The sequence below is a fragment of the Rhododendron vialii genome, chromosome 2a (assembly GCF_030253575.1).
Source record: "Rhododendron vialii isolate Sample 1 chromosome 2a, ASM3025357v1".
NCBI classification, from domain to species: Eukaryota; Viridiplantae; Streptophyta; class Magnoliopsida; order Ericales; family Ericaceae; genus Rhododendron; species Rhododendron vialii.
The window spans coordinates 2,576,593-2,603,119 of record NC_080558.1 but is presented as its reverse complement, the minus strand read 5'-3'; the positions used below and the strand labels follow the sequence as shown (position 1 = coordinate 2,603,119).

At 37.7% G+C, this 26,527-nt stretch overlaps 1 protein-coding gene and 1 pseudogene across 1 annotated transcript; both read left to right on the top strand.

Moving 5' to 3' along the window:
- LOC131316966 (uncharacterized) overlaps nt 1–11,622 on the top strand; it is a 36,959-nt pseudogene extending 25,337 nt beyond the window's left edge.
- A 13,122-nt stretch (nt 11,623–24,744) lies between these two features.
- Nucleotides 24,745–26,304, top strand: LOC131310239 (uncharacterized). Its single transcript, XM_058337160.1, has one exon. It carries the CDS (start codon nt 25,176–25,178, stop codon nt 26,064–26,066), a length of 891 nt encoding a protein of 296 aa, XP_058193143.1. The 5' UTR covers nt 24,745–25,175; the 3' UTR covers nt 26,067–26,304.
- Nucleotides 26,305–26,527: the final 223 nt, after the last annotated feature.

Sequence of the window (26,527 nt, the reverse complement as noted above, 5' to 3'; positions counted from 1 at the left end):
TCTATCTAATAAATCTTTTTTATTGGGAATGGGATATCTTATCCACATGAGAACCTCATTGAGAGGTTTGTAATTAATAACCAATCTAGGAACACCTCTCTCTTTTTCAGCTTTTTTGTTGACATAAAAAGCTGTACAACTCCAAGGAGAGTAGCTCTTCCTGATTAATTGTTTATACTGGAAACAACAGTACAAAGGATCGAAAGAAGACTAACCTTATTATTATTAAGGCCGAAGCCAATGTACAAGGGAGGAGGGGAGAAAATCAGAGTGCTTGGATTTTAGAGAGAGAGAAAGGGCAATCCAAAACCTGATTTTCTGATTACAAGAGTGACCTTTTTATAGAGGTCCAAATAGTAAATGAAAAGTAAATTACACCCAAATTAAAGTGAAATGAAAATACATCGGGTACACAAATGGGCCCCATTGTCATGACTTTCGTTTCACCGGGCATAAAAGTCCCATGATTGAACTTTACTATTTCACCAAATCTTTGGTGAGATATTTGCACCGAAAGGGAATTTGTCTTATTCAAAAAGCAAACATTATTGCTTCTTTTCTTTGCCTTTACGGGATAGTTGTTCCGCCATAATTTCGGTCATACTATCCCAATAATCTGCTAAAGATGGAGCTGGGGTGGTCCCATCATCTTCGTATGGGTCTTGAGATTCCCCTGCCAGGCTAGTGAAAGGATTATTATCATCTTCATTGCTTTTTGCTGATGTCATAGATTCATCATCAGCTGTCGATGTAGTCTGAACAGTCTGCAAGAATTGTTCCTTCATGAAATCCATTGTTTTCATGACCACTTCATCGTCTGTTAAATGTGGATTATTTGCTCGAATTTGAGCAGAAATTTCTAAGAAAGGATTTTTGACTGACAATTTCTCCTTTTTCTTGATCTGCAACTTCAATTCATTTGTTGCAGTTCTTATTTCTTTAAATGTTTTCTCCAAATTGATACCTTTCCACCATCTGTATTGGAAGGTTCTGTGGAGAACTGGAAGTCCTGAATTACTTCGCCCAAATTGAACATTCCATTTCCAAATCCAAGGGATGCCAAAAGTGATCATAGTAAAAAGGAATGATTTTCCTTCTGAAGTATCTGTTCCCCTTAATTGAGGATGATGCTGATTGAAGAACTCAATTTCCTTCTGTACCTCAATGGGCAAAAAATCAGCCTTTGGCCCAAATTTAGACCACCAATTAATAAACCAGTTTGGAATATCATTTTTTCCCACAAATTTGGGACATAATTTCATAAACCATGAGTGTTACTTCCTCTGGTTTTGATAGTAAAAAGTCTTTGTCCAGGCTTTAATGTAATCCCAATAATTGTAACGAATTGGAACCCCATTTTCACCTTTTATTGACACAGTATTTGATTGAATTGGAATGACCATCTTTATTATGGCCTTACTATAACTGATTGGACTTTTTTGATCCAATTTAGTCTCATAGGTGTGGCTAAATTCCACCGATCCTGTTTCTGAGAGCATTGCCTCATATTGATATCTGTATTTCCCTTCAGGGACTGGATAGCTCATTGTATCCAAATAGAAGGACTTTATTTCCCACGGATTATTGCAATATTGTTCATCCGGAGATTCCAGGATTAATATTATTTCTTTGGTTTCCAAAGATTTGAAAACCTCTTCTGTTTGCACCACCTCCGCCATTGAGAGTGATGACGATGCTGAAGCAGCATCCTGTAGTGATGGATATTGAAGTTTGTGAGCCTTTAAGTAGGCTTCCACATCTGCTTGCGTGACCCTTAATTTGCCACGCCCTCGAGAAGTATTACCACGACCTCTTCCTCGATCTGAAGGTCTGTTCATCTGCAAAATTAAGCACGAGATAAGACATTCAATCTATTTTGAATTTGCTTCAATCTTTTATTACGATAGCCATTGGCTACGATATCTTCTTTCTCGGAATCAGAATACCCATATTCTTCATAGAACCGATCAAGGGCTTGAATAGCATTAGCCCATCTGTTCAAGTAGAATCTTGTTGGAAGATATTGGTGGAAAAATTGTTCCCTATTGGCCATAGCCATCTTGTTCATGGCCTTTCTGAATTTCTTGTCTTTTTCAATTATATATTTTAGCCTTGATTGGGCTATAGAAGGACATGCCTTCTCCAGAAAAGTCTCTGGTTCCATATTATTGGGGTAAAATAGATTGGCCATCAATCCTGCAAAAACTCACGGGTAAGAAAATCAGGTAGAGAATTATTTTCTCCCTTAATATATTCAATATCGAAATCAAAGGCAGATAATTCAGACTGCCATCGAGCAAAAATTTGTTTTGAAGCTAGGTTTTTTATATCCCGCTTTAAAACCTGCTTAGCAGCACTACAATCAACTCGAAGTAAAAATTGTTGATTTAATAAATCATCTTGAAATTTATTGATGCATTTAATAATAGAAAGAATTTCTTTCATTATAGTGCTATAATTAGCTTGTGCATTTTTGAAAAGTCCAGAAGTGAACCTAACTAATTCTTTTTTTCCCGAATTTGGGTTATACTGCTTAAGGATGCCCCCATAACCAATATTCGAAGCATCAGTTTCCACAATTTTCTTCCATTCTGGATTAGCAATAGCTAAACATGGAAGTTGCTTAGATTTCAATTTAATCTTTTGGACATCTTTTGTATGATTTTTTGTCCAAGGAGGAGGATTCTTCTTAAGCCTTTCATATAAGGGAGCCGAATCCTGAGCTAACTCCTTATAATAGTCTCCTATATAATTGAGACTACCAAGAAATCTTTGCAATTGAGTCTTATCCCTTATTTCATCAGAAAATTTAGAAGCGAACTCTATGCTTCTATCAATTAGGATAATTTTCCCTTGGTAAATATTATGACCCAAAAATCGGACTTTAGTCTGAAATAATTTCATTTTTGGTGCAGAAACCACCAAACCATTTCTCTTAATAACATCTTTAAAAATTCTAAGATGTTTTATATGTTGATCGATGTTTTGTGAAAAAATTAAAACATCATCAGTATAACAAATTGCAAATTCTGCATAAGGATAGAAAATATCATTCATAATATTCTGAAGGTGCATTCTTCAGTCCAAACGGCATTACATTCCATTCAAAATGTCCAAATGGAATTGTAAATGCTGTTTTATAACGATCAGATTCATTGATTTGAATCTGCCAATATCCAGACTTTAAATCAAATTTTGAAAATATGACTGCTCTATTTAGTCTATCTAATAAATCTTTTTTATTGGGAATGGGATATCTTATCCACATGAGAACCTCATTGAGAGGTTTGTAATTAATAACCAATCTAGGAACATCTCTCTTCTTTTCAGCATTTTTGTTGACATAAAAAGCTGTACAACTCCAAGAAAAGTAGCTCTTCCTGATTAATTGTTTATTTAGTAAATTGTCAATTTCATTTTGACACATCTTCAAATATTCTTGTTTCATTTGAGAAGGTCTAGCTTTAGTAGGAATTTTCCTTTCATCAAAACCCTTCTCATAAGGAAGTGAAACAATGTATTTTTTCCTATCCCAAAAGGCATTAGGGATATCACTGCAAATTTCTTTTTGAAAATCTTTTTCAATTTGAGAAATTTTCTCTTTCATAATGGGTTTTTGTAAAGTTTCTTCAATATCCATTAATCTGATTTCTTTTTGAAGAAAATTTATTTGTTTATCCTTATTGAAAATTTTTCTCATGATATCGTTTATTTCCCTGTATACAGGAGGAGAAACAAATTCAAAAAAGATTTCATGCCCATCAATGTGAGCAGTAATACTAGCAGTGCTGGTCTGCATTGGCATCAACATTGCCAAGAAAGGAGTTCCCAAAATTAACTCCTGCTGAAGATTCCTTATACAAAGAAACGATGTTTCCAAGCAAATCCCTTTATTGCAAATATAAACATTATTGAGTTTATATTTGATAATCATTTTGGACCCACTAGCATTTGTGAGACTCTGAGAAGTTTTCTCAAAATATTGAGTTGGGACAATACCCTCTTGGACACATGTTGTTAAGCTGCTGGAACCTGTTACCTCTCGTTTGCAGAAGCATCTCACACCAAAAGTGAAATCAAAACTGGAATGTATGTTAACCAACATAGCTGCTGGTATTGAGTGCAATCCATCCGTAAATCAAGCTGACCTCTTTATCTTTCTGTATGGTCACATCAAAGATGGCATTACTTATGAAACTCATACAAACAAGCGTTCCTCTGTTGCGAATACAAATAAGCAACCTGGAGATAAGGCGACGTGCAAAATTATTGCATCAGCCAAGTTAATTGATTCTTGCTCGCAATCTTGACATCTTATAACTGTGTTTGCTCCTGGATTGCTGCTCAATTGCCTGAAGAGTATAAAACGTCACAAAAAGGATGAAGAGCCATTGTCAAAGTTGGATCCCTTTGTCAGATTGCTCACTGAGTGGTTGACTTCCAAGTATGAAGATATCATAGCTGCTGGGCTCAGGTGCCTTACTCCGCTTGTGGCACTCTGTTTGCCAGCCCTTGAATCACAAGCTGACAAGATAAAGACCTCTCTATTGGCTATAGCTCAAGGCTCAATAAATAGCAGTCCTCTGATGCAATCATGTCGGAGGTTGTTGACAGTTCTTCTATGGAACCCCAGGATTACTCTTTCCGCAGATCAACTGCATATGGTGATCCAATTTCCTTTATTTATTGATCTCGAAAGAAATCCCTCATCTATTGCTCTTTCACTTTTAAAAGCAATAGTGCAACGCAAGCTCGTAGTCGATGAGATATATGATCTTGTCTCTCAGGCTGCAAAACTGATGGTAACAAGTCAAGTAGAATCAATTCACAAGATATGCAGCCAAATTGTATTGCAGTTCTTAAATGATTACACCTTTTCAAAGAAGCGTTTGCTGCAACATCTCCATTTCTTGCTTTTAAATTTAAGGCAAGGATATAATGATTATGAACATTTTAATTTATGTATCTGAAGTTTATTACTCTGAAATGATTTGACATTCTTGCAGTTATGAACATTCATCGGGAAGAGAAACAGTTCTTGAAATGCTCCATGTAATTGTAATCAAGTTCCCCCGTAAATGAGCATTCTCTGGTTGTATTTGTTCTTTTGGTATTTTGTTTGGCCAATGATAATGACAACAAGGTCCGTTCCATGACTGGTGCTGCTATAAAGCTTCTGATTGGTCATGTGAGATGGGATTCACTTGATTCCATTCTTGAGTTTAGCTTCTCTTGGTACATGGAGCAGGATTTGCGAAGTGCTGCTGCAGCCCAGGTGAAGTAGTCAAAACCACATTGCAAGTCTTATTTTTGTAGTCTTTAAGCTTATTTTTGGTTTATATAGTGTTTTAGGCTTCTAGCTATGGGTTCTCCCTTCCTTTTGACATAGTTTGGGGCCTTTGGGCATGTAGATGTTGCACATGGCCTTGAACAGCATGTTGACTTGTTTAAGTTAGTCCCCCCACCTTACCAAATGTGCCCCAACATGATCACGTAGAAGTGAGAAGATTACATTGGTTTATGACAACGGACACATGGATATGATATTGACAGGAAATGATCTCTAATCTTAGTGGCTCTAGCTGTTAAACTTGGGAGCTGGACAGAACCACGATAGACCCCTTATCCCATGATTGGATGTGTGCTCATCCCTCAAGGGAGAGTTCATGGAAGCTTGTAGAACCTGAACCTCAAGCAAGAAATAAGGGAGAGCTCATGGAAGCTTGTACAACAGTGCTTACCGAAACAATATGTTCAGAAACATTTGGTTGCCATTTTGGCTTTTTGGTCTCTGCAGTTAAGTACTTTTGGCCTATGGATATGGGGAACTGATACAACATGATTACCAATACAATTGAGCAGAAAAATCTAGAAACATGTTAGGGGTGGGTAAAACTAGGACATTTTTATACTGTAGTAATGTTTTTATTAACTTTAGACTCGTTCTAGAATTCCTTCCATTGTTCTCTTCCTTCCTCCCCTACTCTTTATATGAGAAAAGATTGGTTAACTGCTTGTTTAATTATCGAATCCAATCTTCCTATTCTTTAATTCTCTATTTAATGGTTGTTTTCTATGAAGTATGAAATGTATATGCAGTTGTTGAAAAATTGTACTATTACATAAAAGAGTATGTCGATGAAGCAAACTTTTAAAAAGTTTGATACTTCTTGTATTTACTAATTGCTCCTAACGTTTCACTCTGATGATGCAAGAAATGTCATAATATCTCAATTCTTTAAAGTTCGTAGACATGACCTTTTAGTATCCAATCTTCAAAAATAGAAGAAAAATAAATCAAATAATGGATGTGTTTAGGTAAGTATCAAAAATATATCCGTGACTCAAGTAAAAGTATCCTATTTGGACAGCTTCTTATAGAAAAATCTCTCCTTTATAGTTGTTCCATTATGGGCAGGGAAGCTAGATGGTTAAGGATTTGAATGCAACATCAGCTTACAATGAGAAATTGTTGTTTGGTTGCCTTGCAATTTTTCTTTGTTGGTAGAAAACAGGGGAACGATTTGTTTGTTTCAAAGTGAGTTTAAACCTATGCTACTATGCTACATTGAACATGGATTGTTGCAGTTCTTTATTTTGGGTGAACAATTGTGCTGGTTCAACAAACAGGAACATGGTACATTAGGTTTCTAATTTCTATGTACTACAATACAGTTAATGCACACCTTGGAAGGCCATTAGGGGTGGTTGGGAGAGTTTTTTTTTAGACACTGTCAGTTTGTGGTGGGCAAAGTTAGTAGGGTGAGGTTTTTGTTAGACACTCTCGTTTCCTCAGGTTTTCGAGATCACAGCAAATAGAGGGGCCATTGTCATGGAGTACCTTCATATAATGGAGAGGGGCTTGATGTGGGAGCCAATATATGGGAGAGCCTGTCAGGATTTGGAATTGGAGGAAATTGGAAGGTACATGAAGACCTATCAATTTAGAGGAAATGGTGAGGGCGAGGATGAGAGGGAGTGGGAAGGTCATAGTGGACAGTTCTTGGTCCTATCCTTTTATTCACTTCTGCATGGTGGGGAAGGTGATTGATTCTTTTCCTTGGAGGCAAGTGTGGAAAGCGGGAGCTTTTGTGAGGGTTGCATTTTTGGTTTGGACGGCAGCTCTTGATGCTATTTGTTACTATTGATAACGTGGGTAGGAAAGGGTTTCATCTTCCAAACAGGTGTTGCATGCGTGAGATAGCGGCAGAAAGGGTGAATCACCTTCTCCTTCATTGCGAGGTTTCTAGAGGGTTGTGGAGTTTGCTTTTATCCATCTTCAGAGGGAGTTGGGTGATGCCGGCTAGCATAATTCAACTTCTTCATTGCTGGGAATGGGGGTGCAGAAAGAAGAGAGTGAGGAAGGCTTGGAGATTGGCACCGTTGTGTCTAATGTGGTGCCTTTGGAGGGAGAGGAATAGGAGAACTTTTGAGGATCTTTCCTTGTCCATTCATGGGCTTAAACTAGCTTTACTTAGTGCTTTTCACTTTTGGTTCAAAGGGGATTTGTCTTTCCTCACTTCTGTTTTTATAGGTGATTTACATATTGGGGAGAGAGTCTTATTGTACGTCTATCCCGTTCTTGTCCTTTGTAGATGGGTGATGTCCCGTTGGTTCTATGATGTTTGCTTTCTTCTTAGAAAAAAAAAACTGGAAATTGGCTTCCACTCACTGTTCATTCCATATTTCCACTTGATTTTGTAACAAATGAGCACACTTTTTCTTTGTGTTCTCATTTTTTGCGAATTTCACAAAACATGTTACAAAGTACAAACATAAGGAGCGGTATGAGGTATCATGCGTGCAACATATTTTATAGTGACTTTAAAATTCTTGGTAACAAAATCATGAAAACTGCTACATGGTCTTGGGTAGAAGTGAAGTAGAACTCAACCCCAAAAGCTAACTTTTGAAGTGAAGGTGCCCTCACACTTATATAGGATATAATTTAAATGAAACAAACTTGCGCCAACCATTCTCTTAACAATTGGATGCTGAAAATGAATATATGCCCCTCGCTCTCTATGTATCTTGCATTCACATTACTGTTACTTTCTTGGGTTTATATTGAACTATATAGGTTTTTATTTGTCTTGTGGCTTTAAATTATTATCTACAGGTCTTGGGATTGCTGGTTGAAGTAATGAAGGAAGGATTTAAGGAACATATAAATGGCGTCTTACCAGTAATGAGAAGCATTTTCCGATCTGCCGTTGATGTTCTTAAAATTGGGCCACTAGATCTTTCTGTTGAGACTACATGGAAAGGGGCATACTACTCACTAATTATGTTGGAGAAGATACTGCATCAATTCCGCGATCGGTGCCTAGCTATTGATCTTGAGGTATAAACCTATTTATCATAAATTTATATCCGTGGTGTGCCGATCGACTGCGTAAATTGGTGTACGTATGTATGTATTGTATTTTCATACATTCATAACCTGTGAAAATTAGCATTTCAATGCCTGCCCAGATTGGGGCCATCAGAAGTTGGGCATGAGGCTCTAGGTTTGGGTGGTATTGTTTGTAGGAAACCTATGCAGTTAACAAAGGAGTTGGATATGCGGTCAACTTATTGAGGGCACGTTTGATGCCGGAACAGGGGAAATCGTGGGATCACTACAGGGAGTCCGGGACTGTGTTTTGGTGTTCAGTATTTCCTCAGGTAGTCCGCCTTATGGCTACGAATTATCTCCTTCCTCAGCCATGAGTCAAAAATTATTTCCCTCCCTTTATCACATTCTTTATCCCACTTATACTTTAGAGATCCCAGGGTAGATCTAATTCCATCCATTGCCCGGTGGACCTTGCATGTTCCCTCTATCCATCTCCATAATCTGATCTTTTCCGATCATTGCAACATTGAAGGCGCCCTGAGTTGCCAACTTGTTTCTTGCTCACAACAATCTCGTCTAAAAGCTTATTTGCATGGCTTCTGTCGATGGAAAGCCAGACCAACAAAAAAACCGAACTAAACAAGCTGCATCGACGCAAGGGGTTATAGGGTGTGTTCTTACCAATAGTGACGGGAAACAAACATATAATACAAAGTATACTATCAAAATGATTGTAATTGTAAAATGATTGCTAATATTGTTTTTGGTTGTATTCCATTTCTTTCTCCTTCTATCTTCTTATAATGGTATTGTTCCATTTTTTTCCCCTTTCTTGATCTTACAGGACATATGGGATACAATTTGTGAGCTTCTGTTGCACCCGCATATGTGGTTGCGTGATGTATTGAACCGCCTTGTGGCCCTCTACTTTGCCTCAGTAAAAAATCATGACAAGTCGTTAGAAACTTTTTTCCTAATGAGACCAAGTAGGCTTTTTCTCATAGCCGTTTCTCTCTGCTGCCAACTAAATGGGCCGCTAGTTGACAATTCATCCAGCACCTTTATTACACAAAACCTCTCGTTTGCACTATGCACTGTGCATTCTTTGTTGGGACCAGACAAATTGGTGGGTGCCTGCAGCATCTGGTCAACTCTTGAACACCACGAGCAAGGTCAGTTTTTTGAAGCTTTTGAGCTGCTGGATTCCGGAAAAGGAGGAAGTATGTTTGTATCCCTTACATCTGGTGATAATAAGCAAAATGCTGAAGAAAATAGCGATCGTCAACAATCGTTGCTGGTCACTCTCTTGCTGAAGAGGATGGGAAGGATTGCGCTCCAAATGGATGCCGTTCAGGTGGGTCTGCTCCACAGTGGCACATCTGAGTACTATTATGACTTTGCTACTTGTTGAGTGTGTTTGTGATACCTTGTGTCATTTCTGCCTCTTTCAGTACTTTTTTTTTTCTTCTGCAAATTCATTTTGCTGACAATAAATTAAACTTTATATGCAGATGAAAATTGTTTTCAATGTCTTTAAGTCGATCTCACCAAATATCCTGGACCCGGAAAAGTTTTCATCAAAAATTGGCGACTTCCAGGGTTACGAATATCAATTGTTGTTACCTTTGTACAAAGTTTGTGAAGGATGTGCCGGGAAAGTTGTCCCAGGTGAGTTCTGGTACTCTATGCACCTTGTATCACTTTGTGTGCCAGAGATTTAGGGCCTCCTGGCTCCAGTAGTTTCTCTCAAACTCTCCGCCTCTAAAATAATTTGATCTTTTGATACAGGCGCCAGCTAGCAATACTTTAATTCAATTCAAGCATTGTCATCGTATTATTTTGATACAGGCGCCAGCTAGCAATACTTTAATTCAATTCAAGCATTGTCATCCTATTATAAAACGAACGCCCAGTTAAATAATGCTACTGTAGTATTGCTTATCATTGGAAATGTAATATAAAAGTTTCATTGCGGCGAAAGAACCGCAATCTTACGCAAATCACATAATTTGGACCAAACCAAACCGAGTCTTGTGTTCCAATCACTTGGAGTCAGCTACATGAATCTTTTTCCTCCATTAACCTCTGTCAAGGACCACTTGTTCACATAAACCCATTATACCCATTATAATTTCGACAACATGGATGATGATTTCCATCATATGGGCATTGGTCCTCAAAATGAAAAACTCAATTGGTTTGTAATGTAATAATTTAAGGTTCGTGCCCGTGCATTTTTATGTTACTAGTATTTTGTGTGCTGAGATTTTTAGTTTTGCTGGGTAGTACCGGATTAAACAAATTGCGACACAAGATATGCTATGGACATCGAAAATTGAGGATGTAAGAACTTTACCCCCTGTTTCCTCTCCAAGAGAAAGAGAGGGAAAAAAAAAACCTCTAACTACAATTCAGGGGACTGTTTTGCTTGTTAATTTGATCCCAGGCTGGGTCTCTTCTCCTATTCTATAGAATTTTCGTAAAAACTACAATTCTCTCATTCCGTAAAATCTTGTTTTGGAAGCTTTCTTGAAGTAGACCGTTATGGCTGACATTTTGTCAGTGTGAATTCATGATAACATCTGTTATGTGTATATATCGTACCGATATATGCATGCGTATAAATATCAAAACAAACCTAATTCTGGAGATTATATGATATAGTTTTTGGTATGAAACCTCCATTAGCTTTGATGAAGTTGGTTTCTATGTCAGATGATGTGAAGCAGTTAGCTCAAGAAGCTCTTGAGACTATTAGAGATACATTGGGGATGAATAAATTTGCACTAGTTTACAGCCAGATCAGGAAAAATCTCAAGACGAAGAGGGATAAGAGGAAACAGGGAGAAAAGCTGATGGCTGTGGTCAACCCAATGCAAAATGCCAAAAGGAAGCTGAGGATTTCAGAGAAGAATCGGGCCAACAAGAAACGAAAAGTCATGTTGATGAGGATGACAAAATGGATGCGTTAGAAAACTTCTCTTCTTTCTTGTGCAGTGTCGCGGGTTCATAATGAGTTCAACAGAAGCCCTTATCTGGCGTTCTTCATATGGTTAGAGACAACCGTCTGAGCCGAATCGAGAAATCCCGTACGTGCGGTTGGGCAGATAAATTAAATGTTACATGGGCAGTAAAATTTGGTGACTGCCAGGGTCTGTTAGATTTGCATCTATAATAGGCTTTAAATGTTTCAGTTGAAGTAGAAACTGGTATTTTTTTGAAATTTTGCTGAGGATTCTATTTCTGCACAGTGATGAATGCAAAATGGCTGTTTTTTGAGTACTTATTTCCCGTTTTACGAGACAAATCATTCTCTCACGATACATCACATTTATTTCTTTTAGTGGAAGGGGGAAGTTAACAAAAACTAAACAAATAACTATGGGGAACCAAATGTAGTAATGTACCAAGAGTAGAGGCGAAGTTAGCTAACCGTCTTGCTAATTCAACCTTACGATTATGGTCAGGGCTGTCCTGAACTTTGGGCCTAAACCGAATTTGTCGAACGTGTGGCTGGCTTTTGAACTGGTGGTCCAAGGTGGACAATACTTCCGGGGAACGGGTGAAGTAAACCTCGTGTCATGATGCCCTATATTGAGAGAAGGATTCGGAGATAAGAGATCGATGGAAAAAAAATTTAGGGTATTGAATTGAGACGTGACGGGTGAACAAGATGATGAGTGACGGGTGAACAAGATGATGAGAGATCGTTTGTTTGGAGCTAGTTTGTTCCATGAGCAACATTAAAAGTCGTAAGAAACTGGCATAAGCTACAACAAAAAAACACAAAAAACTAATCTGTGATTTGCATAAATGACTGACCTTGATAAGTGACAGATATGCAATTAATTGCCAAATTTCTGCAATGAAGAATGAAGTTCGAGGATTGATAGGAAACATGAACTTTCCATGAAACTGAAATGGATGGTTGATCTCTGAAATGGATGGTTGAGATCATCCATTTCGGTTTCCCGAAAAGTTTTCATGTTCCATAACATTTTCGATGAAGTTTTTCAGTACTGTGCATGCCCCTGAGTATGGGCAATCGAAAAGGAGAAAGGACAAAGGACAGGACAATTGAGCTAGGTATGTGAAAAATTGCTTTCAGCACTTTGTACCTTGGTCTTTGCTTATGGTCCAAAATATTGCACCCATTATGGTATGAGTAGTTGCTTCTTTCATATGTCTTTTTTCTGCAGCAGAGAGGTCTACAATCTATTCGACTATGGGCATACGTGTATGTATGGTAAGTGTTATCCCTCCAGGCCATTTGTCGACCGGTTAGTTTTTGGTGGATATAATACGATGTGAGGTATAATAAAAGAGCCGATATAAAATTCTGGAGATTTTATATCCACTGTCTATATCCAAGTGGCAAACACCCAGACTTTATCTTCAAAGCTTGACACGTTCCTAGCAGTCAATCGCCGTTTTATCATTCCGGAAAAACTCCCCCAACCGACGACAAACCCGATCTTTTAGAAGCACATTCCACACCCAACTTGACTGAACCATGAACAGGTTTTTCCCACCCAATCAAGGTCTGGAATGGTTAATAGAATTAGGGATGCACAAATTTGAGATGGTGAGTACCTTTGTAATATAATCATGTATGTATATGCATAGGTTCTACTATCTTGCAATATCTTTATTTAGATTTTGGGGCTCCCGGAGGTTTGCCTGTTCATTAACTTTAAGACCTCGAAATTAGTCGGCAAGCGAGCTGGTCTGGACATCCAGTTGTAAAAAAGAAAGAAAGAATGTAGATAGGAAAAGAATAGAGTGGTACTAAATAAAGTGGGCCTCGGGCCGAATCAACTTATTATACCCCAATGGAAAATTTTCAAAAAAAACACCTAAACTTTCAACCAACTCTCAAAAAACCACCTGGACTTTAACTATTAACAGAAAAGCACCTGAACTTTCAATTTCGTTAACAAATACACACTTGCCGTCTCATTCTGTTGTACACCTAACGGAAGGAACTAAATGGTAGACTTAACCTTCATCCATTTGCAGAGAACCAAACACCAGCAAAAAAAAACTATTTTGAGGGAAAAAATACCTTTTCCCCTAACATGAACCCAATTTAGAGGGAACAAAACCCTAAACCCAAAGTTGTGTTAATAAGAGGAGTCTCATTTGCTCTAAACTTTGGTTTAGAAGACGTAGAAGGAGGTGCTCTTACCATTGCTTGGATCAAAGATGGAGTGGGTCTTGAGAAGCAACGATCAAGGACCACCAACATACGATATGTACACGAAAATCTATATTTTTGTTTCTTTTTATGCGGTAGTTTTTTATTATGTGGTCCAGTGCATTTGTTTAAACAAAAAAGACAAGTTTTTTTTGGGATTGTTTAAGATTAGTGCATTTTCCCATTGTTTAACACTTTAACAGTTGATAACATTAGTTTAGGCAGGACCCACCAAACCGATTGAGTGATTATTTATTGTTTCCCCATACACCATTAGCATAATATCTTATTTGTTTATTGCTAAAGGATGAGTTGTTTAATGATTGCATTAAAATATCTATGTAGATTATGGCACTGGACACTTCAGTATTAAAATGCATCATCGGGGTGATTTTGGGGGTACAATAAGCCAGACCTACATTGGGGGAAGTGTCAGTACTTTTGATTATTGCCATGGTGATGAATTGTCAATGCTTGAATTGTCCACCATGGGTAAGGAGTTGGGATATGGTTTTGATAGCAGGTTCTACCATAAGTTTAATGGGCAATTTGTTCGACTGCAAACAGATAAAGAGATAATGAATTTGGCTTATGTTGTGGATGCAAGGAGGGTCGTTCATATTTATATGGAAAATATAGTAGTAGGCACCCAAGCAAGTCAAATTTGCTCAAATACCGTTAGGCCTACTATTGGTAAGGATCATCTAGTGAGTTGAGTAGTGGTGAGACCTCATGTGATGAACAGGTTGGACCATCTAAAAAGGTCAAATACGTTGTGTTCAATGAAAAAACTGACATGGGGAATCCATAGTTTACTGTAGGTGTGGAGTTTAAGACTCATGCATTATTTAGGGATTCTATCAAACAACATACTATCAAGTGTAGGAAAGTAATCAAATTCTTGAAGAGTGATAGATTAAAAGTGAGGGCAATGTGCAAGGATTTCAAGAAACAAGGGAGTGATAAATCAAAAGGTTGCCCATGGCTTATCTATGCTACCCATGTGGATGCAGATAATGTTTTTAGAGTAAAAACATTTGAGGACCAGCATACTTGTACTTGGACTTACCATGTGCCATGGGTGAGTACCACATGGATTTGCAATACTTATAAAGATAAGATTAGATCTAACCCCACATGACCTTGCAAATCACTAGCTCAAACCATAGAGAAAGAGTTGACCTGCAAAGTGAGTTTGACCAGGGTGTATAGAGCTAAACAAAGGGCTTTGAACCTTATGGAGGGGACAACAAATGAACAGTTGTTTTCTTTTTTAAATGACATTGTGTAGGCACCAGTTGTAGACACCAGTATTGATGGGACCACACCAGTGCAAGGACCAGTGGAAGATAGTAATGGCCCTGCAACAAGGGTTAATGGGGGTACAAAGAGAGGACCTACAAGGAGGGTTGTGGACACCAGTTTAGTATGAGACGGGACCACACCAGTCCAAGGACCACTTGGGACCAGAAATGGACTTAAAACCTCAATAGTGGTGAGACAAATTTCTTTTTTCAAATTATGTCATGATGTTCATACTATGTATTTTAAGGTTGGCCTTTCAACTTTCAGGTTGGCGACAACTATGGTGGCCATAGTGGAACAAAGTCTAGGACAAAGTTATCTATGAGAAGGCAGATGAAGGTGGTTGAGAAAAGGCTAGCTTAAGTGATTGAGATAAGGTCAAGTGAAGTGCTTGAGACAAGACCAACCCAGTCTTCAATAACAACACAATTGCAAAGCAAGGGCAAAAGGGTGCAAAACATGATCATGTGACAAGGGATGCAGTGAACAAGACCTTTGTGTTCTTTTTGTGCAAAGCCTGGTATTTTTTTGGAATGTAGTTAAGCTATGAGAATAAGAATTCTGTGATGTTTTGTTTGTTGAACTTTTGTCTTGGACAAGTTATGTGAACAAGTGAAGTGCTGGTTTTTTGGCTTAATTGCAAGAACACCCCCTGAACTATCGCGTTTTGGCAAGTTCATCCCCTTAAGTTTAAATTCGAGCAACTTCACCCCCCTAACTACCAAATTCGAGCAACTTCACCCCCTCCCCCATTTTCCGTCCACTTCTGTTATAAATTTGGACGGAAAGTTTCAAAATTGGATGGAAAACGAATTCAATGTACAAAAATGCCCTTCTTCACCCTTTTTAAACAGCTCACACACACCAGATAACTCTCTCTCTCTCTCTCTCTCTCTCTCTCTCTCTCTCTCTCTCTCTCTCTCTCTCATTTCCTCTCCTCCGTAGCTCTTCTGTAACAGCAAAAAACCCTAAACCCTAAAACCCTCCTCCTACCCTAACCCATAATTTCCCCCTCTCACCTCTCACACCACCAGCATGACCTCCAGTCACTACTTGGAGGAGATCTTAACAACCTCGTCCTCCTCCTCCCTCCTCCTCTGACCACCACCAGGTACACCACCCGATTACCCCTCCTCTCCTCCTATTGGAACTAATTAATTTGTCCTTGTCCTTCTCCTCCTCCTCCTCCATTTCCTCTCCAACACCCTCCTCCATTTCCTCTTCAAGGGCCAGATACTTACCAACAAAAAAAAAAACAGATTATCTCATGTAAAAAACAGATAATCCCCTTTTAAATCCCCAACCCAAAAATGAGTAGCAGCTCTAATTACACGAACAACTACTTGCAGCACAATGGAGATGAAAGATGCAATTGTGAACGGAAAGCAGTGATGAGACCCTCATTAACTGTGAAAAATCCAGGTAGAAGGTTCCTTGGTTGTTTAAACTACAAGGTAAATTAGTTAAATGTTTTCTTGTATGTATAATTTGGCTTTTTCTAATAAAAAGCCTAAATGCTATTGTTTTGCATTGTAGCATAGGAAAAAGCATTGCTTAAACTTTGTACATTGGCAAGCTATACTAGCCAATTAAAAAAAAATACTTATGTAATTAGCATGCTATACTGGGGCCTTTAAATAGCTAAATGACCAATTCCATGGGAGTCGCCGTAAATATAGTGCTATGCAACATAATGTGGTACATGAATCAATCAATAGTTAAGTTAATGACTATGACGATGATGATGAGATATGCCTAAGGCTAAGGGTGATGGTGACAGAGCTACTGGTATTATGAAAATAGATTACAATGCAAAACATGCAAGACAAATGACAAAGTCAAACGAAGATATCCTCCATATCATCTAGCTCGATTGTAAATGTTATTGTTTTGTATATTGTCTGCAATTGTTCCTAATAAAAAGGCTAAATGCTATTGTTTTGTATATTTACTATTGTTCCTAATAAAAAGGCTAAATGCTATTGTTTTGTATATTTACTGATATGTTCCTTCCAATTATTTAGAAAAGGAATGGCTGCAATTTCTTCATATGGGTAGATCCACCAACATGCGAAAAAGGGTTGGAATATGCTAAGATCATGCAAGCGAAGAAGGAAGAACTCGAGAGACAAATTGAAGAGTTGAAGATATGAATAAAGAGTTGGAAGAGGAACACAAAAATTGGAAGAAGAAAATGATGTGTTGTTCGTGAAGATAACAGAGTTGACTGAGATTAATGTGAAGTTAGCAACACAGACTGAGCCAAGGAAGACAACAAAAATGACAACACTTGTAGTACTACTAGTAGTTATTCTGTTTGTGGTTTGTGTGCTACTGTCAAGTGTAAAGCACACCCATGATAAAAAAAACTTTGTATTTGCCCTGAAGCTATGTTATGAAATGTATGAGAGTACTAACATTATAGCCATTGTAATAGAGAGTCCATAAATGTAGTGTAATATGTTCTTTAAGTATAGCCTTTGAAGCTTTTTTCAAAAACTATCCAAAAACTGCAGTTGTGAACCATAATGCCCAGAAGTTTTGAAGGAAAAAAACCTGCTCTAGAACAAGGTAGTTAACTACAAGCTTTGCTCGAAAATAAGAGTTCAGAGTTTCTATCCATTCACAAACCGAAATATAACCTTAGAATGAGAGAACTCATTAAAACAACTAAGCCACGGGGTAGAGATCACCCCATGACCGAGCCTATTCGACTACTCACTCATATTCGAAGAACAAGACATAACCAAAAAAAGACAAATGCGATTCATAGACAAAAGCGAAAATAAAATTAAGATTAATGAAGATCTCAACAATATGAACAAATTTAATAGCCCCAAACATTCGGGATACAAAACACTAAAATACCCCTACATCAGTTCTTGGTCGGAAACAAAATTGCCAGAAATTCCAGTTGCATTATTATTCGTGTAGATTCTAGTACAAGTATGTTGTTGCCAAATATTTTTTATCTGGAATGATTTCTCATCATACATGGGAGATGCATGAAGTCTAAATCCACAATCAAATGCACATTTCACAGTCACCCTCGTAGATTCATTCTTCAAGAATTTAAATGTGTAGCCCTCCTTTATATGATATTCCCTCAACAATTTCCTAAACACCCTCACATTAGGAAACTTCATCCCTTTTATTAATTGGGGGTTCTTCATGCAAGAGTCTTTAAACTCACAAAAAGTAGCCTTCCCATCTTCACCTTTCTCAACCAAGTCGTTTTCATCACTATCCGAATCCCCCTCACCACATTCTGTTTCAAGGTTATAGGTACTTAGACCAACCAAGGCAATGTTCTCCTCTTCCTCTTCATCAGAAGACTCCTCTATCCCACTAAAAGTGTCACAAGAAGTTTCGCTATCATCATTAGGCTGCCACTCACAGTCTGACTCACTATTCTCATCCATTTCATCACCTACTCTTTCTCCGTCTTCATCTGCATTCACACATTCATTACCTACTCTCTCCCCCTTTTCATCAACAATTGGTTCTTTTACATGTTTAAGTCCTCCTAATTCACCACTTCCATGACCTTCTGCTATTTGTAAGTCACCTCCTAATTCAGTTAAGGAGCTAGGGTTTGCTGTAGTATTTCTATCTCTACCTATCACCTCCACCTCTGGCTCACGATCCTCGTCAGACTCTACCACATTGGGACAATCAACATATACATCAATAACCATATACTTCTTACCACAAGAATGCACTACAAACATTTCAACCATGTCATAATGAGAAGTCAAGTTAACTAATCCATCATTCATGTCATGCATTGGAAGTTTATAAAACACAGTTACGTGTTCTGTTACTCCATTACTATCTGTTAGTCCATACCCCATTTGTCTAATTGTATCCATCAATTCATAAAAGCTGAAGGAATCTGGATCTACCTTCGTTTCTGCAATAACCCCATTCAAGTATTTAGACTGCGAACCCCTTACTAGTTTACCACCGACACGCATGAACAATATACACCTGAGCTCCACCATAGCTTCTATGCATCAAATAACTTTGATTAATAACAGGAGAGGCATAATTGTATGTGAGGCTCATAATATGGCTTACAATATTGCCTACCATGAAAAGGACTCTTTACCTTTCGATCGTGAAAAAAACTAAGACAAAAAATTATTATCGTTGCGGAATTCCCATTAGAGAAACGAAAAATGGAAAAAATGGAGGATGTAAGTTAGAAAGAAAACACGACCATGGGGATAGAATTCAATTAATATGAAAGTTAGTCTGCATTCTGGAACTTGACTACTTAAACCATTCATCTACTATTGCTTCTATTCCAGGAATCATAGACAGTAAAATGCTTACGAGAGCTCAATAAGAATGAGAAGAAAAATATTCCGTAACTGTTTCTCTTTTCCTTTCTAAAAATCTTAACCAAGAATTTTTATAGCCCGTAATGGCATTGGATTTATTTTTCCTTTTCTAAGAACAAGGTGAAACTCAAAATGCCTACAAGAAAGCTCAATACACAAGCACAAAATGGTCAGTAGCTGTTTAATCCCAACCATGAACAACAATATTTTACTCTACTACTACAACACAAGAATGCAACTTTTTAAAACCCTACTTTACTATATTAACAACAATATTATACTATTAAACAACAGAAATTTTTAAATCCCTCAACTGATTACGACCTTTGTAAGCCCTAATTTACTATATTAGTCGTAATCCTTAATCTTTTAAGAAAAATCTCTCAGACCTGCGGATTTGAGGGAAAATATATTTTTTATTATTGAGATCTCGAAAATTTAGGGGTTATTAAATTCGAAAACAAGGAACAACAATAAACAATTTTTTAGCACTTGTGCATATCAATAAACATCAAAACACCCAATTATTTTGCCCTAAATAGAGAACTTACAGATGGGGAAGAAGAAGGCTGTCGTCTTCGTTCTCTGCCGAATAATCAGGTTGGCATCGGTGCCGTGCAGGCCGCGTCTCGAGGAGACATCTGGAGGGAGGAGAGGAGAACTACGTTGGGTGGGATTTGGGGTTTCTGGGTGGGTGGGATTTTGGGTTTCTAGGTGGGAGAGGGACGAGGGACGAAGAGGCGAAAGAGAGAGAGAAGAAAAGATGAAAATATCGAAGGAAGAGAGAGACAAGAGATATATCAAAGGAAGAGAGAGAGAGAAATATCACCGTATTTTTTTTTCAAAAGGGTACAAATGTAATTTTGTTCGTCTCCGTCCTTTTTTTTAACAGAAAATGGGGGGGGGGGGGGGGGGGGGGGGGGGGGTTAAGTTGCTCAAATTTGGTAGTTAGGGGGGTGAAGTTGCTCGAATTTAAACTTAAGGGGGTGAACTTGCCAAAACGCAATAGTTTAAGGGGTGTTCTTGCAATTAAGCCTGGTTTTTTTGTTAACTAAGGAATTCGGATAGCAACCTTTTGAAGTCCATTTTTTGTTGGCTAGCTTATGTGAACAAGTCAAGTGTTTTGTTTGCTTTTGAGCTTGTGTAATGAACAAAACAAGTTCTATGTTTGCACCAGCTTTTTCTACTGTTTTTTTTTTTTGCTCCAGTTTTTTCTGCTGCTATTTTTGCACCTTTTTTTTTGTTGTTGTTTTTGCACCAATTTTTTCTGCTGCTTTTTTTTTTTGCTGTGTTTTGCTAGTCTGGTGTTCTGTTACTTTTTTTTTGCTGGTGTTTGGTTCTCTGCAAATGGATGAGGGTTAAGTCTACCGTTTAGTTCCTTCCGTTAGGTGTATGACAGAATGAGACGGCAGGTGTGTATTTGTTAACGAAACTGAAAGTCCAGGTGTTTTTTGTTAATAGTTGAAGTCCAAGTGTTTCTTTGAGAGTTGACTGAAAGTTCAGGTGTTTTTTTGAAATTTTCCCTATCTCAATTCCCACCTGTTAATGCGGGCTAGTCAGAGTGTATTAAAAGGCTCATGTGATGGTTCCACAATGGAAAGAGGAGGATAGGGACCTAGAAATTTTTCGGTGCTAATTGGGTATATCCACGGGGTATTTGCTCAGCACATTCGGGCCGTCTAATATATTTTTGGACGGTTCGGATTGAAATCATCTCACTCCAACACTTTCTCTCTCTCCAAATCCTTATCATCCGAAAACGCAATAGACGCTCCGGATGTGACAAGCGGATAACGTAGATAGGAAAAGAATAGAGTGGTACCAAATAGAGTGGGCCTTGGGCTGAATCAACTTACCATATCCCAATTCTTTTCACATGTTAATGCGGGCTAGTTAGGTTGTATTAAAAGGCTCATGTGGTGGTTCCATAATGGAAAGAGGAGGATGGGGGACCGAGAAATTTTACGGTGTCGGGTGGGTATATTCCACGTGGTATCTGTTCGGCATATTCGGTTATCCAATACATTTTTTGACTGTTCGGATTGAAACATTATCTCTCCTCTCACTCCAACACTTTCTCTCACCTTTTTCTCTCTCCAAATCTGAGTTGTCCAAAAATGCTATAGACGTTCCAGATGTGCAGAGCAGGTACCACTTGGTAGCCATCGGGCACTGAAATTTTTTCCATTGGTACCAGATGATTTGCATTGCAGTCTTTGAAGTAGGGAAAAAGTACCCCTCAGTTTTGCAATAGGACAATTCAGTCCAATAATGGTTTCCTCAGAGGGACAATAAACTCACCAAAATCTTCTTATGTCGTTCTTTTTTTCCGACGGCTAGAATGTCCGGACTAACTTATGAACACCTCATCTAATTTCTTCCTCAGTTCGGTGAAAAAAAGATCATCCTCTCGCGGTCTGACCCTAAGAATTGAGCCCGGATCAATTATGACTTATGAGGGGAGCAAACCCACCAACCAATCCAACTAAACCCTTGGGGCCCAACTCTTGCTATGTCATTTTGAGGTTTGTGACAAACACACTCGCATAAACTTCATCACTCCAACTACCCAACCGATATGAAAGGTTAGTTAACCGATTTTAACGGTAAGAGGGAATCTTTAGAAGAATTGAGTAATGAAGATTTCAGCCAAATGATTGCCAAATTTTTCTTTGTTGTTTTTAAGTCACAATTAATCCGTGCATGCAACATGGTTGATGAATCACGTATAAGACTTTAAAACGGCATATTCGTTTGAATCAAGGTGTCCACAAATTGATCCGAACATCTGATTATTACATTGAAAAAAATATCAAGGTGTCTGTAGAAATTCATGTATGTAAACATGGGTAACCATTTGTTGGACCTAATCAGTCCAATTCAAAAGATTCAGCTTATCAAATGAAACCACCAAATCTCTTATACAAGGTAACTGAACAAAATCACACTCATTAAGGGCTAAACAAGCTTCGTTTGATTGTTCAAGTTTTGTTAGAGACTTAGCAAGCTTCAAAATTATCATAAATACGTTTAACCATATTTGTTTATGAGGCGATTTAATCGCAAACGAAGCTTTAATTAAGTAGATCGATGATCTTCAAGTAATTTGTATTTTAAACGTCAAAAGCTGAATGAGTCGCATAGTAACTTACTTAAACTTGATATAAAGCTCTACGAGCGTTATAAAGTTTCAAGCTTGTATTTTCCTATAATATATAAGTCAATCTAAAACGAGTTTACAACAAGCGAACGCGAACTTAAACTCGAATAACTTGATTGGTTTATCAGCGTAACAGGAAAATAGTTTTTAGTTGAGGAGTCAACATGATTAGTTGTTACGTCCATATTACTCAAAAAAAAACTTTCTCCCTCAAATCTTGATTGGGATCTCCTACTTTTGGAAAAGTTTCAAGGGCAAATTTTTTTTAATTATTATGTTGCGGTCACGGGTTCACTTTCTGTTCCATGCACTCATCAAAAAAGTTTGTGGCAGTTGGTTGAAAATCCCACTTACTACCGAATGATTGAGTTAATTTTTCTTTTTAATGCTGAGTGTTCCGGGCCAGTTTGCGCGCACATCGGACTAATTCCTATAACGCCAGCTATAGTCGTTTCGCATGCTTACGCATTGGGATGAGACGGCCTCGAAAGTCGTTGGTAAGGAGAATCGAACCCGAGATCTTAGAATTGAACAAACGTATAAGCCCTAGGCCAAGATCACTTGGCCAAACTCATGTGGTTGATTGAGTTAATTTTGTCCTCTTTATGAACTATTTCAACAAATCTTTCTGTCACCCATTAACTAGGGAAGTTTTTTGTGATATTGGAAAATTTGAAAGATCCCAAAAAATCTGGAGCAATTTTTTATTGCCATAAACTTTCACATGTAGTATACAATATTATGTATTTTAAATTTTGCTCGTTTAAAATACGTATGTTTATAAATGAGGGTTTTTCTCGGTTTTCCTTTTTATCATAATTATTTCAACAAAGTAGTTTAAAATGTACGTATTTAAATTTGCTCTCTTTAATCTTGAATATAAATTTCAATTTTTTTTTTTTCAAATTTTGTTTACTTTTATTTCCATGACTGGGAACAAAAATGATGTTGCATGCACCTGACGCATTCGAGAGACTTGAAGGCAGGCTAAAGCTAACGACATAAGGGCTAAAGCACCAAGAGTAATTATTCAGTAGTCCAGGAGTACCGCCACGTGGTGCTTCGAATCACTTCAAAACCGCATATTTATGTGAGGTCCATACACTTTTTTCATGAACTCACAAGAATGTGTGGTTGTGGTTCACACTATACAAAAATAAGAAAATAAGAAACGAATAAAAATACTCAACATATGGTAGTTTTCGAGGGGTTTTTTTTTTTTGTGTTTTTCGTTCTTTTGAGAAAAGGCCAGAAAATTATATGATTTTAGGAATTAGGAACAAGTACGCGTCCACTTGGGATACCTTGCAAGTTCTATTTATCTAATTTGATGAAATTTTTCATTTTTCATTTTCTAGTTCGGACCAAGAAAAGTAAGAAAGTGAAAGAAAGACCAAAAAAGTGGAAAAAGAAATGGCCAAAAAAAGCATTTGATTTAAAAAAAAAAACAAGTTTAATGAACTGCTTATTATTAAATACAAAAGCGATGGTTAACTTCTGTTCTTAATTACGCAAATAAAAGAAATAGAAGAATATTTTTGGAAATAATGAAGCTTTCCCGAACTATGCAAAGTATAAAAAAAAAGGAAGAAACTTTGCCAAACTGAAAGCTTAATTTCTTTCTATTTTTTGCTAGAGTTCAAAACTTCCAAATTCTCTAAATAAAGAGAGAGGGTAAATTACCAAAACCCACCCTGAGGTTTTTAAAATTACAAAACTTGCCCTCACATTTAGAAAATTACAAAGTACCTCCTATTACCTAACAAATTTACGCCCTTGTCAAATAGTTGCTAGAAAATTTGATAAAATTGTCTAACATCACAAAATCCTAATTACAATGGAACAAAGTATCATTTTGTAGCATGTAAAGGGCTAATTTCACACATTTACGACATTTCACAACCTACAAAAGGACAATGAGGCCCATCATAATTAGGATTTAGTGATGTAAGAGCATCTCCAGCAGAGTTAACAAAAATTTCCTTCAAAACTATATTTGGTGGGAGGTAACAAATTTGTAGATAAAGAAGGTGGATTTGAAGGTCGGGTTAAATTAGTTTGGTGTTTGTTACCTCTGCTAGAACACCTAAAACTAAAAATTTCCTTCAAAACTATAATTTGCTACTTTTCTACAAATTTGAAGGGTAAGTTATCATTTTATATCTTTAATTAGGATTTGGCATTTGATACCTCTGGTGGAGATGTTCTAACAAATTCTGTGGAATGTCATGGCAGGGGGTAATTCGTTATCCAAAAGGGGGTAATTTGTGTTGTTTCAAATGTGAGGGGCAATCTATAAATTGTAAAAACCGTGGGGGTGGTTTCGGTAATTTGCCCCCACCTATAGACAACAAATTTAGCATTCGCAAGAAACGATAATAAAGGAAAGGGCAAAAACTTCTGAGAAAGGACAAATCTTTTGTCTCTCTTTCTCTATCTTTATTTACTTGCAATTTTTGCCCCTCACACACGTCATTTTTCCGCAAAATTTGCCTGTAATTAGCATCTTCACTTTCTCCCTTTCCTTTAAAAAATGATTCCGATTCCTAAAACAAGCAAAACAAGACCCATCTCAATCTGAAAGACAAAACAAGACTCAAACTTTGAACAGCAGCAGCAGCAACTAGCCAGGTTTCAAAAGCAAGTACTTTGGCAAATGGGTATTTGATTCCCTCTCTCCTTGGATCCTTTCCCCTGGTATGAAGAGCTCTTACTTTACTTTCTCTTGCCCATATCTCACTACCCTTTTTGTCTCTCATTACACCACTGTCTACAAAAGGACACCCAAAAGATCGAACTAGGGTTTGCTTCATTTTTCCTTGTGGGAAAATGAGGGACTTTCCTTCTTGTTTTGGTGAAACTGGAGTTCAAGTAGCAGACGCTTCATGTTCAAGTGTGAGTACTAAATCCTCTCAAAATGTAGTTACATGCGTATACAAGTGCAAGTTACTTGGTCAATCTTGCTTAATCTCCATTACATGGAGCAAGAACTTCATGGGTCAATGCCTAAGCGTTGAAATTGATGATTTGTTGAACCAATGCCTCTGCAAAGTTGATGTTAAGCCCTCTTTGTTCTCAAAGAGAAAAGGGTCTAAGTGCTTGGAACTAAATTCTGGTGAAGTTGACTTGTTTTGGGACCTTTCTTCAGCAAAATTTGGATCTGGACCAGAGCCTTTAGAGGGGTATTACTTGGCATTGGTTTGTAATGGGAAAATGGTTCTGTTGATTGGGGATCTGATGAAAGAAGCAAGGAAAAAGACTAACTCAACCCCTGCTCCCTCAGCTGCAATTTTCATTTCCAAGAGGGAAAATATTTTTGGGAGTAGGGTTTTTGGTACCAAGGCTCAATTCTGTCATAATGGGCCTGTTCATGGCCTCACAATTGAATGTGATACCATAAATGACGATGATCCGTGCCTCGTGATTCGAATAGATAGTAAGACGGAGATGAAGGTGAAGCGCCTCAAGTGGAAGTTTCGCGGGAATCAGATCATTTGGATTGATGGTTTACCGGTAGAAGTTTTCTGGGATGTCCATAATTGGTTGTTTGGTACGGATTTTGGGAGTGCGATTTTCATGTTCCAAACTTGTTTGTCGGCTGAGAAGTTGTGGGACAGCCAAACGTTTTCGGATCCTTGGCCTTGTTCTCAGAGTTTTAGGGAGTCTAGATCGCAAGTTCTTGGTTTCTCATTGATTTTGTATGCGTGGAAGAATGAATAGATGTGTGTGCTTCTTCTTCGTACGATTGATACAGATGCTTTTATTGAGATGATTCAATGAGAGATATATAATGAGTTATTTTAGCCATAGTATCTAAGTGGATATTGCAGTTTTTGCTCCTTTCCTGGATCGATGAGGATCAACACTGAAGCTCTCTTGTTGACTGCCCATTACTGTGAGCTGTAGAATTAGCCTTCTGTTTATATTTTACCATAGCAAATCATCATTTCTTGAGTTAGTTTTCTGGAAACTTATATATTTTGATTCGTCTTTGAAGAGGCTAGTGTCTAGTGAAACATTTGCATCATATGCAGCTGTCCAGGGTTTAGTTTAGTCAAGTTTCTGAAAATTATGTTGCGGTTGTAAAGTCTAAATCGGTTTAGTTTGTCAGTTGACTATAACGAGATTCGACCTGCCCAGTCAGGATATAAATTTTGCTAAACGGGGGAACCATGTAGAAA

Coding starts and splice junctions, on each gene's coding strand:
- LOC131310239 (XM_058337160.1), top strand. CDS start 25,176: ATGAGGGACTTTCCTTCTTGTTTTGGTGAAACTGGAGTTCAAGTAGCA.